Source organism: Psammomys obesus, unplaced genomic scaffold, assembly GCF_907164565.1.
Source record: "Psammomys obesus unplaced genomic scaffold, mPsaObe1.curated_primary_1811, whole genome shotgun sequence".
Lineage (NCBI taxonomy): Eukaryota > Metazoa > Chordata > Mammalia > Rodentia > Muridae > Psammomys > Psammomys obesus.
Genome location: NW_026596433.1, coordinates 5,717,108 through 5,739,271, shown reverse-complemented (window position 1 = coordinate 5,739,271; position 22,164 = coordinate 5,717,108). Strand labels below are relative to the sequence as shown.

Genomic DNA, 22,164 nt, shown 5'->3' with positions numbered 1-22,164 from the left:
ACATAATCTGATTGGCCTGCTCGTTGATCACTTCCCCCTGAGGGGGGGAGCAGCCTTACCAGGCCACAGTAGAGGACAATGCAGCCACTTTTGTTGAGAACTGATAGACTAAGATCAGAAAGAAGAGGAGAACCTCCCCTATCAGTGGACTTGGGGAGTGGCATACATGCAGAAAGGGGAAGGAGGGTGGGATCGGGAGGGGAGGAGGGAGGGGCTTATGGGGGGATACAAAATGAATAAAGTATAGTTAATAATAATAATAATAATAATAATAATAATAATAATAAAAACTGAGCCCTGGGGGCCCTAAATGATACCCCAACTGAAGTCAACACATGGAGAGGACCTAAAACTCTGGTTCAGATGTAGTCTATAGATTCATTCTCCAGGTGGAGTCCCTACTTAGGGGAGCAGGGACTTTCTCTGAAATGAACTCAGTGGCAGGCTTTCTGATCATTGCCTCCTGGTGGGTGCAGCCTTGCTAAGCCACAGAGAAAGACTATGTAACCATTTCTGATGAGATCTGATTGGCTAGGGTCATATAGAAGGGGAGGAGGACTTCCCCATCAGTGGACAGGGGAAGAGTTATAGGGAAGGAAGTGGAAGGGAGGGTGGAGCCTGGAGGAGATAAGGGTGCATCTACAGTCAGGATACAAAGTGCATATATTGTAAATAATAATAATAATTATTATTATGTAGAGGGAATCACTGGAATGGTAATTCAAACTGGGGTGAATTTCAAAAGGTAAGACACTTGCTACAAAAGAAGAGAAACTGTGTTTGGTCCCAGGAACCTATGCAAAATCTCTGGGTGGTGACACAAGCCTGTAATCACAATACTACTAAAAAAAAAAAAAAAAAAAAAGAGGTGGGGAGCGATTAACACAGACACCAGTGTCAATCTGTAGTCCCCAGAGGTATGACTCCATAGACACCAATACACACACACACACACACACACACACACACACACACACACACACACACGTGCCCGCAAGCACACATACACACATGTAGAGGTCATACAGTCTCACCCACACCCAGATGCCAACACACCCACACACAATGTCAGTGATCCAAATTTCAGAATAACTATAGTTTTGACCAGAGACAATATAGCAGAAAATGATTATTTGCCCTATTTCATCCTAACAATTAACATTCACGTTTTCAGCAAGTTGTAATTAAATATAAAATATCCACTTGAGATTGGCAATAAATGGAACATAATTAGACAGAAACACAATTGCTTTCAATGAGAAATTTATTGAGCAACCACTGTGTGTGTGAGAATGGAAAGATCTAGGAGCAGAGGCTCAGCCAATAAAGCATGGGGAGCTGAGGTCAGATTCCCAGAAGCCATTTAAAGAGCCAGTGAAGTGGTTTCTATCCTACTGCTGAGGAAGACAGAGGTGGGTCCCAAGACCCAGTTAACCACCCAACCTAACCTGGTGTGCTCTCTGCTCAGTGAAATTTCTCTGTCTCAAAAAATAAGACACAGTTTTTGACTTCTTATCTACAGGGACACATACACACATGTCTAGGTGCACTAAAGGTACATGAGCACACACAGAGAGATAACCACTTTTTACTGTACTTCACTTTTTAAAAAATGCAAATTGGTTAAGCACCTATGATTTCACATACTGTTTTCCTGGAGCTAACTATTCTTAGCACTTCTTCATATACTATTAGTCTGCTATAAGTGGAACTGGCCTTAGGGGAGAGCCATCAAAATCAGTTTTAGACCATCCCATGACACTTTGTATTAATTAAAGTGAGCATTTAGCGGCAGCTTAAAATATTGCAAAGTAATTCCCTAATCGGTTACTTGTGGGCTGAATGGGGATGAGTGGTTCAAACATTCGCTTTGATGATGGGAGAGCTCAGAAGCTTATCACATGCTTATGTTTGTCTAGGAATGCACATACATTAGCTGCTAATATTCAGCATCAGCCACTGGGAACAACTGCATATGTTTTATCCTTTAACCTCATAACACATTTATAGTGGGCTTATGGGATTATGTCCAAAAATAAATAAAAATATTTTTATTTAAAATTCTTAAGCTAAAGTTCAATTTTTAAATAATTACTCAAATAAGCCTAACCAAAGAAAGACTACAGTGACATTTCACTGCATCAAAAACCAAAGATATTATTCAGTGGTATTTAGCAGCACATTTATGTGCCTTTCAAAACTGATAGAAAAATTTAATCGACATACAATTGATCCAAGTAACTTTTTAAATATCTTGCTGGAAGGAGAATACTGTTTAAAATCTAGCTGACACATCCTGTAATTCTAGCAATTCAAAAGCTGATACTGAAGATCAATTAGTTTGAGGTCAGCTGGATAACATACTAACATAGAGGGGCCATGCCTACAGTCAAAGACAGAAGCAAACAAGCCAGCTAGAGTGAGAAATAAAAGTAGACATCAAATAAGAAGATGAGATAAATACTGATTTATTGGATAAGTGAGCATTAATAAATAAAAATGCCTTAATTTAATGTTTCAGTTACAACAATTATAAAACAGGAAAAATTATAGAGTAATATATTTTATAATTTAAATGTTATATATAAACATATATAAAATATATTATATATAGCAGGATTAAGTCTATCTAGAGGAAAATATTTAGAATCTATTATTTAAGATTTCAACATAATATACAAATTTTGTTTGTAAAATCAAAGTGAATTGATTGGGATTTTCATCAAGTGATAAAAATGGAATATTTTTCAGCTTTACAGAAGATGGAAAAGCTGTCATCTACAAAGAAGTGAATGTAATTGGAAGAAATTATGTTAAACAATCAGTCTGGGTGCTGAAAGACACGTACCACATTTCCTCTCTCATATGTGGAAGCTAAAAGAAGCAGTCCTGAAAATTCAACTGATTCTTAGAGAACGAGGAGGGTTTGGATCAAGAAAAGGCCACACTCTATTAACATGTATAATTAATAAGTGCTGGTAAGACATTTCTAAATAAGTGTATTTCTATTAGAAAATAAATTATCATGTGCATATATGCATAAAATATATTAATCAATCACTCAGAGTCAGTAAACAATCATTCCAATACAATGTGTTGTAATTAAATTAATGCAAAGGCAGTATGTGTCTCAAGATGTAAAAATATGAAATCAGTGTATGCACAGCAACAACACACATAAAAAAGGTATAACAATTCAGACAATGCATTTTTAGTAACCAAGTAAAAAAAATGGCTTAAAATGCTTGTAAATAATTTCGCATAATGACTGACAAAGCTTAGTCATTTTATGTATTCTTTTTTCTCACATACAAAATCTATGATATGGAGCCATGTCGTCGAACATTTTTCTTTTTCCTTTTAATTAATTAATCAATTAATTAAAGATTGATTAATTAATTAAAGATTAATTAATTAATACTTAATCTCTCACAACTTTTTATCTAATTATTTATTTATCTACCTATCTGTCTATTTATTTATTTATTACAATTTATTCACTTTGTATCTCGGCTGTAGCCCCCTCTATCTCCTCCCAGGCCCACCCACACTCCCTCTTCTCCCCTTATGCCCTTTCCCTAGTCCCCTGATAGGGGTGGTCCTCCTCCCCTTTTCTCTGACCCTAGCTTATCAGGTCTCATCAGGACTGGTTGCATCATCTTTCTCTGTGGCCTGGCAAGCCTGTATGCCCCTAGGGGGAAGTGATCAAAGAGTCAGCCAGTGAGTTCATTCCAGGGACAACCCATGTTCCCCTTACTAGGGTTTTTATCTGGAAAATGAACCAGTTATGGGCTTCCCTTGAGCAGGGAGTCTAGGTCCACTCTATGCATGGTCCTTGGAGTATTGGTCTCTGCAAGCCGCCTGGGCCCAGGTTTTTTGGCTCTGTTGGTCTCCTTGTGCAATTCCTGTCCCCTCCAAGATTTCTATCTTCCTCTTCTTAAGGTTTCCTGCACTCTGCCCAAAGTTTGGCTATGAGTCTCAGTATTTCTTCGATACCCCAGTGGGTAGAGTCTTTCAGAGGTCTTTTGTGGAAGGCCCCTGTCCTGTTCCTTGTCTTCTCCTACTTTTGATGTTTATCCTGTTTACCCTTCTGAATGAGGATTAACCATCTTTCTTAGGGTCCTCCTTGTTGTTTAGCTTATTTAGGACTAGAGGTTTTAGTATTTTATCTTATATTATATTGCTAATATCCACTTATAAGTGAGTATATACCATATGTGTCTTTCTGCTTCTATGATACCTCACTCAAGATGATCTTTTCTAGTTCCCACCATTTGCCTGAAATTTTCATGGTTTTCTTGTTTTTAATTGCTGAGTAGAACTCCACTGTGTAAATGTACCACACTTTTGTATCCATTCCTATATTGAGGGACACCTAGGTTGTTTCCAGATTTTGGCTGTTATAAATAAAGCTGTTATGAACATAGTTGAGCACATGTCCTTATTGAATGGTAGGGCATCTTTTGGGTATATCCCTAGGAGTGATACAGTTGGATTTAGGATTAGTGTTGCATTAAGATCCAGCTATACAACTCCTAGGAACATTTTTTCTTACCTATAAGAATATGGCTTGATGAGCTGGGATGGATGGGAAGGAGGGCTCCCCTTTTCTGAGAAATAGGTGAGTGGGATGGGAGAAAAGGAGGGAGGGTGGGATTGGGAGATGAGGAGGGATGGGGCTAAGAACAGGATGTATAGTGAATAAATAAATAAATAAATAATAGAATACTTCCAAATGCTACTTTTTTTAGTTGTGCAGATAATAAGAATTAAAAATAATCTGAATATATTATTGAGGTGAACCCCCAAACAATGGAAACGAAAGTAGTTCAAAATTAGGTAATTGAGATTTAGAAATGTCAAAATAAAAATCTCTAACATTCAAAGCTGAACATAATTCTACTAAAGCAGTAGAGACATAATTAATGTGCATGAAGTAATTTAGCTTTGGAGTCAACATATCAAACACAATGCTATTTAATTACAGGAAGAGAAAGGCACAGCCCCTTGAGACACTGCCTTTAATATGCCTCTACCAAATAAAGCTCGACATATCTTTTCTAGTGCCTCTAATTTCTTCCTAATCTCTTTCATAAGTTTTACCCTTGAATTTCTTCCTTTCCCTTTGCTTCCACGTTTGTGCTATACCACCATTAATTACAACCAACCCAGACAAGTCAAGGGAGACTTTTTCAAAAAGAACAGAGCTGTTCTGAGGAGGACCCGCACTGGAGAGTAAAACTAATAAAGGACTTAATGTCTGACAGTCCCCAAATTAAAATAAATCCCTTGATATATATATCAGTCTAGCTTACAAAATAACATCTTTTTTTTTTAATGGTACATGTTATTTAGTGTTCGCATGTAGGGAGTATGAATGAAATTAACTACTAGCTCCTTTTATTAGTAGAGTTTAATAATAAATAAGCCCCTCCTAAATTTCTTTCCATTGAAATACAGACTTATGCCTACACATTTTTATACACACTGTGGGTGTTGTCATAGTTAGAGAAAGAACTGATTCAGTGATTGTATTGGACAACACATGAGTTGCTTATTTAAATTTAACTATCACTTTGAATAAATTACTAAGAATCATTCATGTCTTCTACAGCATACACAGATGTGTATGTGATGGGTGATATCTCCACATGATTTTCAATTTGTTATCAATCTTATCTTTACCGAACAATAATTAAATTCGATAAGATTGACAGGAAAAAAAAAAAAAACAACACTGCGTGAAACATCAGAACATGACATGACAATGTATAGTATGCTTTCTTATAACCTTATTTGTTTAGTAGTACTCATATATATTTAAGATTATACTTTAGATTATACTATGTTCATACATGTAGCTCCACTTAAACAATTCTCAATATATAGAGAACAATTGCTATCTTGACTCTTCATTACTTCAGAAAATATTTTTTCAAGTGCTTAGTCTGTGGTTAGGTTACAACAAACCAAAATGTAGAAACGGAAAGAATTTCTAATATATTAGCTTCCAGAGACTGCTGTGACAAAGAGTAAATTCCATACAGTCACAAAGAGAGATTTAACTTTTAGGTCAAAAATCACAAATCCGAATGGTGTAGGGTTGCATTCTGCATACAGGTAACAGAACATTCTTAATGTGGGTTTGTGGGTTGGTGACTGTTGGCATTCAGTGTGTCCCTTGACGTATGACTTTATTACTCCAGTCTCTGACTCAACTTTCAGATTGTCTTCTCCTCTGTATGTATTTGACATAAGGATAGATAACTTCCATTCCTGCCTCCTCATATTGCATCTCCTTCTGTCTTTCTCTGTATATAATCACATCTTCAGACACCAAATACACTAACATGAAGATTCCAGATGACATGAATATATCATCCAAGGAACCACAACTCAAGCCATCTGCAAGTTCTAAAAATGTACATATTAATGATACATAAACATTTACATATATAGTTAATATAAAGATTTTTAAGACTGTGTAACAAAATAAAGAGCTAAAAAAAACTTTAAGAAAATTATCCGAAGGTGTGGGAGGGCTGGAAGAGAGAATAGAAATCAGTGGGGTTGGCATCTCTGGGACAGGGAAGGCTCCAGGTGTCTATTGGGGTGACCCTAGCAGCAAGGGTTAAAGAGCCCTAAGTTGTCACTCCCTGTAACCAGGTGGGACTTCCAATGGAGGAAGGGGGACACCAAATCACCCATAAAACCTTTGACAAAAAAATTTGTCTTGCCTACAAGAAGTGTAGTAGGGATAAAGATGGAGCCAAAATTGAGGGAATAGCAAACCAATTTCTAGCCCAACTTGCTACCTACCCCATAAGAGAGAGCTAACCCCTGCCTCTTTTAATGATATTCTGTTATGCTCATAGACAGGAACCTAGCATAACTGTCTTCTGAGAAGCTCCATCAAGCAGCTGATGGAAACAGATTCAGAGACCGAGAGCCAAATAGTAGGCTGAGCTTGGGGAGTTCTGTGGAAGAGTGGGAGGAAAGATAGAAGGAGCCAGAGGGGTCAAGGACAACACAAGAAGACACACAGAGTAAACTAACCGGGGAACATAGGAGCTCATAGAGACTGAAACACCAGCCAGAGAGCATGCATGGACTGAGACCCCCCTACACATATGCAGCAGATATGCAGCTTGGTCAACATGCTGCTACCCTAACAATGAAAGTAGGAACTGTCTCTGACTCTGTTGCCTGCCTTTGGCTCCTTTCCCCCTAGCTAGACTGCCTTGTCAGGCCTTAGTGGGGTAAGATGCAGTTAGTCCCAGTGTGACTTGAGGTGCCAGAGTGGGTTGGTACCACTAGGGGGCCCCCTTTCTCTGAGAAGAAGAAGAAGGGGGACTGGGGAGCACGCACAAGGGTCAGACTAGAAGGAGAGGAGGGAGAATACTGGGATCAGGCTGCAAGGCGCTTAAAAAACTAGTAAATAGAGAGAGATAAGACCTGGAGAGGACAGGAGGAGCTCCACAAGGACAGCGACAGATCCTAGAAGTCTGAGCACAGGGGTCTTTTCTGAAACTGATACTCCAGCCAAGGACCACTCATGGAGATGGCCTGGAACTCCTGCACTGAGGTAGTCTATGGCAGTTCAGAATCCAAGCAACCTCCATAGTAATGGGGACAGGACTGTCTCTGACATGAACTGATTGGCTTGCTCTTCGATTACCTCCCTCCGAGGCAGGAGCAGCCTTACCAGGCCACAGAAGAAGACAATGCAGCCACTCCTGATGAGACATGACAGACTAGGATCAAAGGGAAGGGGACCTCCCCTTTCAGTGGACTGGGAGAGGGACACAGGTGGGGAAGAGGGATGGTGGGATTGGGAGGGGAGTAGGGAGGTACAGGGGGTATACAAAGTGAATAAACTGTAATTAGTAAAAAAATTAAAAGCATCTTAAAAATATTAGTAAATATGAAAAAGAAAACAATCTAACCGAAGCATATAAAGTCAGGAAAAGTTATCCAAAAAGTTGAGAAAAAGTGACTTATTCAAGGAAGACTGAAAATGAAATACATACAAGCTGCTAGAGGAAAAAGATTAAGATTTTTGGGAAATTTCATGAAATTCAAGGTGGTTGAAGGCAGAGCTTTGTCAGGGAAGTGATAAGCAGCCATGCATGACTTCACATACAGAATTGTGTTATTATGCTATACTGGAGATTTGAGCTTTATTCTAACAGTATAAAAGTTCAATGGTAATAGTTTATTCTTAAGTACTGTTCATAAACAACTCTGGTTTCTTTGGGAGGGGACTTTTAGACATGTAGAAGGCTAGGGTACCAAACGTAAGCATCCCTTTAAAAAATTAAGTCAATTGTTTACACTGGTCCCAAATGGATAGTAACATGGGTTCTAAAGATATGTGAAGGGAACCAAAAGAGACACAAAAAGAATAGCTACTTAGTAAACAATGACACTGAGTGCTCCAATTATAATGATTAAACCTTGATCTTTCATAAATGACAGGATTATTCATTCAGATAAGGGGTATGTAATGAACTCAGGGAGTAGAAGTGGGTAATGAATTTAATTCAGACATACGAAGTTTAGGTTATCTGGATTTAGAATTTGGGTTCTTTTGTAGATATGCTCTTAGAGAGAAATGCCAATTAGAAGTAATAATTTATGAGACAACTTACCCTTACAAACAGAAGTCATGAGGTTCAGTGTGAGATGCCCAGGGAGAGATTAGAATATGAAGTGGTAATGGCTCTGACCCCCCTCTCTCTCCCGTTGTACTTAGAAATTGCATTTATTGAAAAGTGTTGGCATCTCACTTGGGATCACCAGTAATTAAAAGCAGAGGAATGCCTGGCCTGTCTCTCTCCTTATCTGTGGTCATGTATTTAGTTTGCATGCAGGTATGTCAATCTCTCAAGGGAGATCTATCTAGAAACTCAGATACATCTTGATTTACTTTATTCCACTTAAAAAATACAGTTAAAAGATAAGTGTAACAGACATTTCCCATCCAGATTTAAACAATTTTGAGTCCCCAAACTTCTGAAGGACTTCAGTTGTGCTCCTCAACCTGCAGTCATCTTAGATTCCAGGAACAGCAGGGCTTCATGGGACATACCAGGTCCAGATGAGAATCGTCATTCGCTGGTTGTGGTGGTGCACACCAGTAGGATTTGCTGAAGGAGGCAGAGGCAGGAGGATCACAAGAATCATGTCATTCTTCTCAAGTGATAAGCGCTCTACTAATATGCAGAACAAGAACTGAACAAGGATCAAGAGACCAAGACTCAATTTTAAATATTTTTTCCTCTCCTTTATCCAATTATTTCTCCTCTACGCCAATAGAACAAAATTAGCATCACTGTTCCTCTTTTCATTGTACATTGACTAAACATTCTCTCTTTGCTTTTTATAATGCCTTTCCTCTCTAATAGGTAGATTGAGAGAAATGACCAAAATTAATTTGTTGGGATTCTTGGTGGTAGACAAGAATCAAGGTTCAAAACCTCTGATTTACAGTGCTATGTAGAGGACACTGTTAACACATCACACACACACACACACACACACACACACACACTGAAACATAAAGTATCAGTATAGGATTACTTTAATGTTTTCCTTTTCCACTCTCTCTCTCTCTCTCTCACTTTCTCTCTCTCTCTTTTTTTTTCAAACTGCTTTTTACTCGCTTCTTTCCCTAGGTCCTTCTATGCCACCATCTCTTTCCTTCAGTTGAAGTTGTTATCAATAGGAGCTAGTGTTAAATAACATTTCATAAAGCAGTGTGACTAATGAGAAATGTTTTTAGCATTAGCTGCCAAGTGATTCTAGTGAAGCTGGTGAATGATGCTACGGTAGAGTTTGGATTCAGTATGAACTGCGAAGAGGAAGGAATCCAGTTTGATGTATCATTTGATTAGCAAAAGAGACAAAACAGTAATAGTAACAACAGTGCTATGTACCAAAAACAGATTATTATTATTATTATTTGATTTTGTACCTGACTCCCCACCACTAGTGGGACAAAACTTATTTTTAAATATTAATATGGATGACATATCACATATGAAATGTTGTGACTGGATAGAGTATCCATTTTTATCATTAACCCAAAAAACCAAACCAAACCATTGTTTTCATAGTAACAGAAAGCAAGAAGGAAACTGGAAAAACACCCAACAAATGTTTCGCCCTTTCCCAGTAGGAAAGTACCATACTCTCAATGAAGAATGCAAAGTTACTAGTTCAGCATAACACCAATGATAGCAGCAGGGGATATTTGAGCTATCAAAACCAGCTATGGAAAAAAGGAAATAGCTAAGATAATATAGAGTCACTTGTGGGTGTTGGTGTGGGTTTTATAATGCCAGTTGTCACTTTGAGGTTACACATGGTGGTTTTGGAGTTTTTTGTTTGTTTCAGGGTTCCCAAACTAAGCAATGCTTACGTTTTATGCTGCATAGTTTGAGACAGGGATATAAGTCTCAGTCTTAGAAACAAAACAACAGCAGAGAAAAACAGCATAAGACTAAGATAACAACAGTACTCCGGGTATATACCTTTTAGTAACTGGGAGAGCATTCAATAGAATTATTCAAAATACTAGCAATTCCTATTCTCAAAGTTTTCCAGACGTTTGTTTCTTCAGTGGGCCAATAATTAATTGGTCAGAATAATATTCAGGAAACAGTTTTTACAAAGAAATTTCAAAAGGGAAAATATAATTCTGAGCAGGAAAAGGAAAAGGTAGAAAGGAAGGGAAACTGCTGGTGCGTCCAGAGAAACTTGTCTCAAATTCCCCAACTGTCTTTGACAAATCCACATTTCATGTTAGAACTCAATATCATTGCCTTGGAATGCAAGCAATATTAAAAAAACAAAAACAAAAACAAACAACTGTAGTTTCTATAAGCTTGTGAAGAAAATTTAAAAGTTTCTTCAGAATTTAAGAAGGAAGGATATCTCATTCCATATTTGTTAATCTGATGCTATTCTGTTACATTATCAAAAATAGAGAGAAGTCTACACACTATAGAATAGAAAAATGTATATTTCCCCCAAACAGGGGGGAAAAAATCTCTAATAGCAGAGAGGCACTTTAAGAAATGTTCAACATTCTTAGCCGTCAGGGAAATAAAAATCAAAACAACTCTGAGATTCCATCTTAAAACTATCAGAATGGCTAATATAAGTCACAAGTGACTGCTCATGCTGGTGAGGATGTGGCTCAAAGGGAACACTCGTCCATTGCTCCTGTGAGTGAAAACTTGCACAGTCAGTTGGAAAATCAATATGGAGATTTTTAAGAAAAATGAGAATCAGCCTACATCAAGACCCAGCTATACCACTCCTGGGCCTACACCAAAAAGTTGCTTCACTGTGCCACCAGGACACTTGTCCAGCTATATTCACAGCAGCTTTATTCATAATAGTCAGAAAGTGGGAACAACCTAGATGTCTCTCAATAAAAGAATAGATAAATAAATTTTGATATATTTATACAATGGAATGTTATCATCTATTAAAAAGAAGTAGGTCATGAAATTTGTAGACAAATGGCTGCAACTAGAAAATATCATCCTGAGTAAAGTGAGCCAGACCCAGAAAAACAAACATGGTATATATTCACTTACAAGTGAATATTAGCCATAAACACAGGATTACTATGGTATAATCCACAAACCCTAAGAATCTAAGTAACAAGGAGGTCTCAAGTGTGAATCTCATGGAGAAGGACAAACAGAAGACAACGTATGGGTGGATAGGAAAATAGGACTGGATAGTGTGGGAAACCAGAGAGATCAGGTGTAGGGAGAACAGAGGAAGCAAGTCCTAACAGAGACAACTGGAATGAAGTGGACTTCTCTGGGACAAACTAGAAACATACAGTAATGGAATCTCCCAAGCACTGATGAGGGTGACCCTAGTCAGCCATGTCCTGTAACCAGGCAAGTTTTCCAGTGAATGGACTGGTACACCAACCCAGCTGCAAAATCTTTGACATACAATTTGTCCTGCTTACAAGATGTACTGGGAAAAATGTGGTGCAGAAATTGTGGTAGTTCTCAACCAGTGACTCCTTCAACTTGTGATTGATGGCATGAGAGGGAGTTCTCCCCGTCACTGTCTGGAGGGCCAGGATCCAGAGGGTGGAAAGTCCAGAGACTCATGATAGAATCATAAATGGCAAGAAAAAAAATTAATAAAATGAGGCCTAATGATAATCTGCTATATTCAAAAATTGGTGACTAGCCCAAATGTTATCAGAGAAGTGTCACCCAGAAAATGATGGAAACAGATGCAGAGATCCACACCTAAACATTAAGCAGAGCTGAGGGAATACTGTGGAAGAGGAGGAGGAAGAATTGTAGGAGCCAGAGGGTTCAAGGACATCACAAGAACACCTATAGAATCAACTAACCTAGACCCATTGGGATCACAGAGCCTGAAAAGCCAGTCAGGTAACCTTCACAGTCCTGACCTAGGTTCCTTGAACATATGTTACAGTTGTATAACTTGGTCTTCTGAGGAACTTCTAACAAGAATCATGAGCAAGAGAGGTTTCTAACTCTCTTGCCCACCTTTGAGACTATTTCTCCTTCTTGGGTTTCCTTGTCTAGACTTAATCAAACAAGAGGTGCCTAATTTTCCAGCAACTTATTATGCCATTGTTGGTTTCTATCCATGGGATGCCTGCCCTTTTATGAAAAGAAACTGAAGAGGAGTGGAAGGAAGTACTGGGAAGAGAAGAGGGAAGTGAAACTGAGGTTGACATCACCCCTAAATAACAACAACAACAACAACAACAACAACAACAACAATAATAATAATAATAATAATAATAAAGACTTGACAAAGAAGACATTGTTTTAAAATATTCTTTGGTCCTTTAGATGATGGTGAAAAACCTGTTTGTTTCCCTGAAGAGAGAAGAAATACTCAGGAGTTAATATGAAGTGGAAAGATCAGGAAAAAAAATCTAACTAAAAATGTGTATGTGAAAAGGGGAGTCATCAAACTAACATTTGTTGCTGAGTATATATTTTAGAAAATGTTTAATTCTTTTTTGGAATAAAGTTTTTTGAGACATGCAATCTAGCTCTGTCAGTCCTAGGTACATGGTACAAAATACTTTAAAGTAAGAAAAATATTGTTTCTGTATTAGTTACCTAAAAATAAAATGAGTGAAATAACAATTAAGATCATTTCAAAACACGTTTTTAAAACAACTGTATGCAAAGTCAAACATGCAAAGAAGATACCAATTTTATGACTATTCATGAAATAAAAGTTGTAAGAACACATTCTGTTTTTTGCTAACCTGCTTTCGGAAAGCCAAATGTTCTGATGTAACAGGGAACATGTTAAACTGATCACTGTGTGCAACCCATTTTGATAAACATATGCATATATTACAATTTAATCTTTATGTCAAGTAAACCAAGCGTGTATACTCATGTATTATTTTAGAAGTAGGATATATGATAACTTCCTTTATTGAAGACCACAGAGTAGTTAGGTAGTAGAGTTAAAATTGAAACAGAACATGTGACTTTACTTTCCATATGCTCAGTTAATGTGCATGTTGCATAGTTGCTACATAAAGGTTGCCATGTTTCAGAAACTCAAATAAAGTTGAATTATATGGTGGAGAGTTATACTATCAACATTTGATATTGGTGGACCATATGATTGAAAGTTCTTTTGTCATTCTCTACATTTGTTATATAGAACTGCATATCTCATGATTCAAAAACAACTGTCAGTTACTTTTTGAAGACTTTTTGAATATTAAACTTAGTGGTACAAATAGCTCAGTTTGCAATGGTTGAACTCTTATCTACCCAGTTCCTACTTCCTAAACTTAAATACACTTTTAGTTTTTACTTTCACTCTGTATATCTGGTCTATGTCTCATCTATTTAGACAAATGGTTTATTGACTTATTGGTAAGATGGTTATATACATAGAATACATATTATAAAGCATTGATTTTTTCTACCTCTTCTAAACTCCATCTTGAACATGCATTAATTGTAAAACAATTTAACCCAGTCCCATGTTATAGATGTGGATGTGACCTTTGTTAACTAATAGCAAACTAGAACTAATTTGTAGCAGCAGTTTGTATTTCTCTATGGCTCTATCACAGTATCATGTGCAAACTCTTTTATCAACAGTAATCAGATAAACAATGCCGATATGGAGAAGATTTTTTTCCATCCTTTACCTTGATGAGAAAAATAATTTTAGGATATAGGGGCAATATATTAATATTTTCAACCTTTTTGCCTTTTTTCTACTTTGGGGAGGAATTGGAAACAAAGTTCTTCAATTTTTACTAATAATTAATGTGGAAGTGACATGCAAATGTCGTTTCTATTAAAGACTTTCATTTTAAAGTTATTTCAGAACAATATGTCTAAAAGAATTTCAGTAAAATTTTGTGATAAACAATATAATGTCAGCAATGTGTTCTTGAGTATTAGACAAAACAGTGAAAAATTCTTATACTCTTCTATGTCTTGTTTGCTTATTCAATGTCCTCTGTACTAGACTTAACAAGTCAGTGGCATTGCTCTTATATTTCACTTGAAAGGTAAAAAAGCATTTGTAAACATTTCTATACAAACACTAATTACCTTGCTAAAGGGAATGATGGTTTATAAATAGTCATATATGAATAACAATAATCTATACCCTTTGTGCCTGCTTCTGTCTTCTCCAATATGTTAAACATTTAACCCTCACTGTATCAATACAACAAAAGCATCACCACACCCATTTTCTTATAAGAAAGTTGTTCTGGGGAGGATCCATGGAATGTCAACTGTCACGAAGTGCTAAATTAGGGAACCAGAATTTGAACCCACGTAATTTGATTCCAAAGCTTACATAATGCCCTGCTAAAAGAGAACAAAAATTCTGTGGAAACTGGTTATCTCCTCCTCTTTTAAGTTCATTTATACTCTCCAACTGGGGAAATGTCAAAAATAAGGGAAAATAACACCCACCTCATTTAAACTTAAATGACAGCCTTGCCAATTTGGTCATTTTAATGTGATAAAAATATTCTAAATTATTACAATAATTGCCTCTGCCTTTCAAGACTTCAAAAACTGAAATAGTATTCTATGAGTACTTGGATCTTTAAAATGGTTTAAAAGGAATCTTCTTGGCCCTTATTGAGATACCACCACTGATTACAACAGTTTGTAGCTGTCAACACTCTATGGAAACCAGAATTATATTAATTATATTAAGAGCTGAATTCTCCTTTGTATAATCTACACACCCTCTATCCTTAATTCTTCTATGATTTTCTCTTTTGCTGGTTGGGCATATTTCCATAGGCAGATGCATTTTCTATATCTTTCTTATAGTGTCCTAGATTTATGTCAACAATATTTTAATGGTGCTTCAGATTTGGATCTAAAGCAATAGAAAAAGGAGAAACTCTGCTAGTCAAAATGTTATAGAAAAAGAAATGTTGGATATATGCAAATTTTCATAGTGTCAATTGAGAGTATTGTTAATCTAGCCCTCATTCTTCATCAGTAATATTACCAGTAAAATCTTAATATTTTTATCCTGTCTATGCTACTAATGTATGACAGTATTATAAACAGATATTACTCCATTAACAGAGAATGATGAAGGAAAAATGTTGATCCTTTGCAGATGCTTTATCTGTTTACAAACTTTAAATAAACTTCTCTAGTGTATGTTCTCCATCAGACATATGATTTTTATTTGTTCTTCTTTGCTGCCATTCAAGCCTAACAATTCCAAGTTTAGACAATCTTGGAAATTAGAGCTTTATGGTGTGACAGGCAGAGTTTGTAAGGACAGCAAATGTCTGATTAGTACTGTTTTATTTTTATCTTTATTGTCATCCACTGAACATCTCATATATGTTTGTTTCTATGTGAGTAGTACTGTAAGAACACACAAAAATATGAAGGACCCAACTTCATCCTCTCAGGTAGCCTCAAGGATCCTGAATATGCTTTTCTCAATGTCTTCACCATTAGTAAGCCAAGCCAGGCCAAAAACAACAACAAAAAATCATTACACCCCCAAAATATGACTATAGGTGAGAGCAGTCTTTTTTTTTTTTTTTTTGTACAATTCTTAGCTTCTGAGAGATGAGTCTAGCTATCCTATTGCTGGTTTCCATTGGTTTAAAATATTTATGAAGAGGCATGGATGGAAATTTTCTAAAGGTTGTCATGGCTACTTCTAACAATTTACTCAGTGTGCTTCTGCATATATCTTAAATAACTCAGCCTTTGTAATACTTTCCATGTGTATTTCATCTTGATTCAGTTCCTATTACAATAATAACTTATTTGAGAGTAGTTGATTCAGCATAGCATGTGTAACTCAGAAATGAGAAGAGAAAAAAATCTATTTTTCTTTCTTTTTTTAAAAAAAATTGTTATGAGATTGGTGGCAGAACACAGTGCTTCACATGATCTCCCATAGGGAAGTGTGATGAACTTATCACAATATGGTCTGCTGTGTCACAGGAAATAATTAAAAGGTTTGTTACAGTGGTGTATGTGGTGCCATCCTAAAGTGAGTCTGAAATAATTTTCCGTAAATTTTATAAAAGCTCCTCACAAACCCTAGTTTAAAATTTCCATTACAGCTAATAAGGAACAGCTTGGGTCAAATGACGGTATCACTCCACCTATATCACGTTAAGAGTGGACTATGCTGTTGCGTAGTGAAGACTATTAACTTTCATTTCCTATCCTTAGGGTTTCTAATATCTAAAAAGTTTTATGGGAAACGAACACACATTTTGTTCAGCTGTGGTAATTAACAAAACAAAATCATGAAACAATTTGCATATGCCAGGTACCAATTATCTGATGTGTTTATATTAAAGAAACACAAATGAACACTTATAGTTGCAGAAAATAATATTCTCTGTGAAAAGCAAAACTACCCCTAAAATGAAGATATGAATAACAGTGGATGTTCTGGGCAAACATGAAGCTGTTTCAAGAGAGGATATTTTGTGGGGGAAGGTGAAGAGAAGCTTCTGCTAGGCATAGTCACATGTCCCATAGTCACATATCACAGTCACATGGTCACATGTTACATGTCATATGTCACAAGGTCACATGTCACACGGTCACATGTTACATTGTCACCTGTCACAGTCACATAGTCACATGGTCACACAGTCACATGTCTCATAGTCACAGAAAACAGGAGATTGCTTCATAAAAATTCGACATCCAAGATGGGAATCTCTTGGGATTTTATGCAGCTCATTGTATATCTAACATGACCAGAGCTATGAAATGAACATAAATTTTGAAATCAAATAAAAAGATACGGAGAGCATCTAGTTTGGGGATTTTTGCTGTATTGTTTTATTTGTTGTTTTTTTATCTGCTAGAAAACTAAGCACAAGCATAACTTTCTAGAAATTATTCATTCTGAACAGTTCTTAGAAATCTGTGCACACAAACTATGAAATTACATCTTTTATATTTTATATCACAAAACTGCAAAAGCTCTTTCATGTTGTGAGCAGGCTGGCATTACTTTTTGCAACTCTCATTTCCAACTTAGTTTAAAGCTGGTTTTGAATATTTTAAAAAAGGAAAGTGTTTAGGGTAGTGTCTCCACATACACTTGAGAAAATAATATGGAAAATATGTATAATATTATGAGGGGAAGTAGTTAAATTATTGCATTTTTCTACATATCATCCTATTACATAACTTAAGACCCAAGGTTTTAGTGCAGATTACTGCAGTTTAAATCAAAAAACAGTAACATTTCAGATGGTTCAAAATAATAAAAGGTAAGATACAACAAAGTGTAATTAATAAAAATTAAAATAAAAATATTTTAAAAAAGTAAGATACAGCACTCAACAATCACATATCAGTCATTAGCATCTAAATACACTACTTAAATCAATAAACTATTATTTGTTGTACTATACAGACATATTTTTAAAATAACATAACAAAAAAACACACACACATAAATAACATAACAAAGATACATTCTCATTAACAAAAGAGAAAATGAGCAAATTAAGTCCACTGAAAATATCATAATCATAATAATGCAAAACCTGTAAATAAATCTCAAATCCTAGAAAGAACTTCAAAAGATTAATTTTAGGTATTTAATTTCAACTTTGTAACATGCACTTGCTTGCATTATGTTATTAACATTATTGCATCAATCTTCTTTGGATTTATGGTGAAAAAAAAGAATCTTTAAAAAAAAACCTTTAAAGAATAAATTGAGAATTCTTATGTAATTTGTTACTTCTTTGTTTAGAAGTAATAAAAATTTAGCAGAATTATTATGAATACTATATTTAAGATAAAACTACTATAAATGTAAACAATTTGTAATAATAGAGTATATTTTCAAAATGTGCTAAATATTAAACTTCCAAAAGATAAAAACAGACTTCTCCTGTGTCTTATGTATCACCTTCTTTCAGTTCATCTCAGTGCAAAATAAATACCATTTAAATTAGATGCTAGTTAGAAAAAGCATTTGAGAAGTATTCTATCAAAAAAGACAGTGGACATTTGGGTAGGATCCAGATGATTTCATGGCTTATAACTTTCTCAACTTGAGGTATTTCTCTGCCACTCCTTGTAATAATTTATTTATTTTAATCTACGTAGAGTTTTCAGTTTTTGTAAACAAGAACCACTGGTTGTTTGACACACAAGTGTGAAAATAGAGTGGCTCTTATCAGCATGCAGTGTGTTCTGAATAGCTGTGGTACTTATTGCTCTCACTGCCTCCAGTTGTATATTGTTCTCATCCTTAGCATTTACAACTGCAAGATAAATGTAGTGACACATGATTTCTGAAAAAAAAAAAGACTCTTGAAAATAAATTGCTGAATTTAAATAATACATTTAACATTGGTTTAATCTCTTGACTCATTGAAACCTCTGTGCACAGGCTTTATAGTATATAAATTACCAATTTTTAAATTGAAACCCTTTAGCCAAACAGTACACCCTAGTGTCACATCCTGAAGTACATGGCATTACAAGTTACTTTTTATTCAACCACACTTACTAATGATTTTACTTTTACTCATCCAGAAATTACATAGTGATGTGAACATTTCGTATCATTTTTATCTGTAAGAAAGTGAAAACTGTGAAATAGTTATTTGGGTTGAAGAGCTAAAGTACATAAGAATACTTACAATAATCTCCTTATCAGTGTTTTCTTTCTGTCATTCTTTCAAAACTTTTCCATTGGATTTTTATACTGCATGACATCTATCAGGAACATCAACATTTTTCTCCATGTTATAAGAAACTTTGAGAAAGTACAACTAACTGCTCTTCTGCCACTCAAACCTGTCAGCTCCATCGTTTTATTACAGAAAATTAAGTATTAGTTTCGTTTCATGAGAGTCAAAAACAGGGAAACTTCTCTGGAGATTAGAATTAGTCACAGCTGAAATGTAACTTTTTATGCTAATAGACAAAAAAGAGCCTTCTCATTAAGCCTCAGTCTCAATAGACAGAATTAATGCTAATACAATCTCAATAAGATCGATTAATTAGATTCATGTTAACTAGCCCAGCACATGCTTCAGATTGTATTACTCATTAGTAAATAATAAAATAAAATATTTTATTTTTCTAATTTGATGGAAATTTTTATAGTAACACATTGACGACTACTATTAACATTTTTCTGCTTTGAGTAAAAGATTGGGAAAACAAGTGATCAATATGTGGTGGGAGTTCACATCCAAACTTCCCATCTCCTCTGGATTTATTAGAATGACAAAACCCACAGTGCTTCAATATGAAGCTAAATTCCAGCTAGAAACAATGATCAAGATCATCAACTAAATGAAGGTATGTCAACATTCTTCTTCAAAATTTGATTCCCTCCCCCCAAAAAACCCAGAGCATATGCTTGTCTCTGTAGTTCAGACATTGATAACAAGTTCTCATAATGAAAAAAAAATCAGATCACTTCCATATATTTTACAACTATCCACTCATAAATACAAGATTACGCTGTGTTAAGTATAAGAACAAATATCCAATGTCATTAATACATATTGCTGTTGTCCAGAAGTGGATTACTTGGTCCTATTCTATATGTAAAAAGTGCATATACTACCCAGTGATGACTCATGAAGTTAATTATATTAATATTTTAGGATAATGCTTGGTACTGACTGGAAAAGTACATTGTTTTCATGAAGTAGGCTGCAATTCCTTTTTCAAAGTTTTTCTTTTTTTCTTTCTTAGTACAACCTGTATTTACTAATCAGCAGGAGTCCAACAATATTGATTTTCATCAGCATTTTTGTGAAGGATATTTGGCCTTTTTATCCTCTATGAAAGTTAGTTGGGCATGGGATTAACTCATGCTGTAAACATATGCATTCTAATAGTTACATGCTAAGTAGAAGAAAAGCAAGATACCACACTGTCTGTTATTTACCACATGAAGGAAAGCTTTTAGCAATAAACTTATCAGTTGTTGGGAGGAAAGTGCATGTACATTCTTAATAATTTCCTCTACAGACTGCCAGACCACAATAGCAACAGGAGAGACAAAAGATAGACTTTAAGTTTCCGCAGGATAAGAATCTCTGGCTGAGCAAAAATTATAACAAACAATTCAGCAAACAATCAATTGATTTTTATAAAACCGCTTTAAAATCTGAATGACTTGGTTGGCCAGATGCATTTAATATAGACATGCATACAAGACAGAAGAAAAAAAAAAAAAAGCAATCCCTGTAACTGAACTTGTAAGAAACCTACTTCTGCCTCCCACAAAAGGCAACTGCTCCCACCCCCTTCAAGCCAAGAATCAATCAATGACCAATTAGGACAGGATACCTTCTCTTCTTGACCTCGGATTCTTCTCTGTCATTTTATGTTCCATTCACCATGTCATTGGCTAGGAACCAGGACCTGCTCAAAGCCCAAAGTCGCTGAAGTCTGTAAATTCAGTTCTATGAGGACTTGGGAGAAACTCCTCATACCTTTACCCCATGTTCCCCAGGCAGGGGCAGACCTAACCCATCCTTCTGCCACCCTTGCTCTAGCTGGTACTTACCTGATGCTCCGCAGGGTCTGCCGATTTCACCAGGTGTTTATCCTTATACAAAGACCAGAGACCAATATTGGGCAGGAAAATTAAAGCCACAGTGAACAACAAAGTCATTTGCAGAAATCTCTTCTGTTTCCTCTTCATTGCAAACGGTTAACAGTGCTGGAAAGTTACAGAAGTCTCCCTGACTGCTTCTTGTCTGTAATGCCAAAGTCCTTTCCTCCCTCCTGGGAAGCACCAGAAACTGAGGGGAAGCTAAAAACTTTTGTTGCGTGCTCAGCACCAATCTGCAGGGTTCAGAGGGAGTTGACCATCTGCAGAACAAACGCGCACAGTTACTTTCCCCCAGAAAACTATGACGACTGCATTATCTATTGGCTTAGAAATAAATGACTCAACTGAAGAAATCATTAAGTCTATTGACCTCCATTAATATAAAGCAGTGGAGTAAATACGATCGTTTCATAGGATAATGGTAAGTTATGAGGAAGTCAAGAGCATGCTAGATATGTCAGTAAATAGGAGGTGTTTTTCTGTCGCTGGTTCGCCCACCATCCCCCCGCCCTTCGTGTGGGAGGTCCGGGATGTAGAGTCGGATATTAAAAGCAAGAACTGAATGGGAGGGAGTGGCTTGGTCCAGTCAAGTGTCTGTAAGTAAAGTGTCCGCTTTTGACATTGGAACATCACCTTCCTTATCTTCCCTGAACAGCTTTTCCTTTGCTTGCCTTGGGATAACCCACCTGAACTCAAGTTCAACTCCCTCTGGAGCCAGTTTGTCAGGCAGGATCCAGGCACACTAGAACCAGGTCAGAGTACGTTTGGATAGGGGTTCACAAACTCCAGGATCTTCACGCGCTGTCAGACCACTCCTCTGCAGGCAGCATGTAGGCGGCCTGCGGACCTGGCGGAAAGGAGGCTACAGATGTCAGCGCAGTTCAGCCAGGAAGTGCAGGCGCAAAGACGTCCCTTCCTCGAGCAGTCCTGGGAACCGAAGCCTCGGGGAAGTGTACTCCCTACCCATCAATCCCGACCTCTTCCTCCGCCGCTGACGCTCTCACGCTGCACCGTTCATGTTACCATTCTTTTTCA

The 22,164-nt window shown here is 36.4% G+C and overlaps 1 protein-coding gene across 1 annotated transcript in view; it reads right to left on the bottom strand.

Moving 5' to 3' along the window:
• Galntl6 (polypeptide N-acetylgalactosaminyltransferase like 6) overlaps nucleotides 1–21,408 on the bottom strand; it is a 1,222,499-nt gene extending 1,201,091 nt beyond the window's left edge. The window contains exon 1 of the mRNA XM_055597863.1: nucleotides 21,082–21,408. Within this exon, the coding sequence (XP_055453838.1) occupies nucleotides 21,082–21,219 (138 nt within the window). The 5' untranslated portion in view covers nucleotides 21,220–21,408. The remainder of the gene's footprint in view (nucleotides 1–21,081) is intronic.
• Between the last annotated feature and the right edge of the window lie 756 nt (nucleotides 21,409–22,164).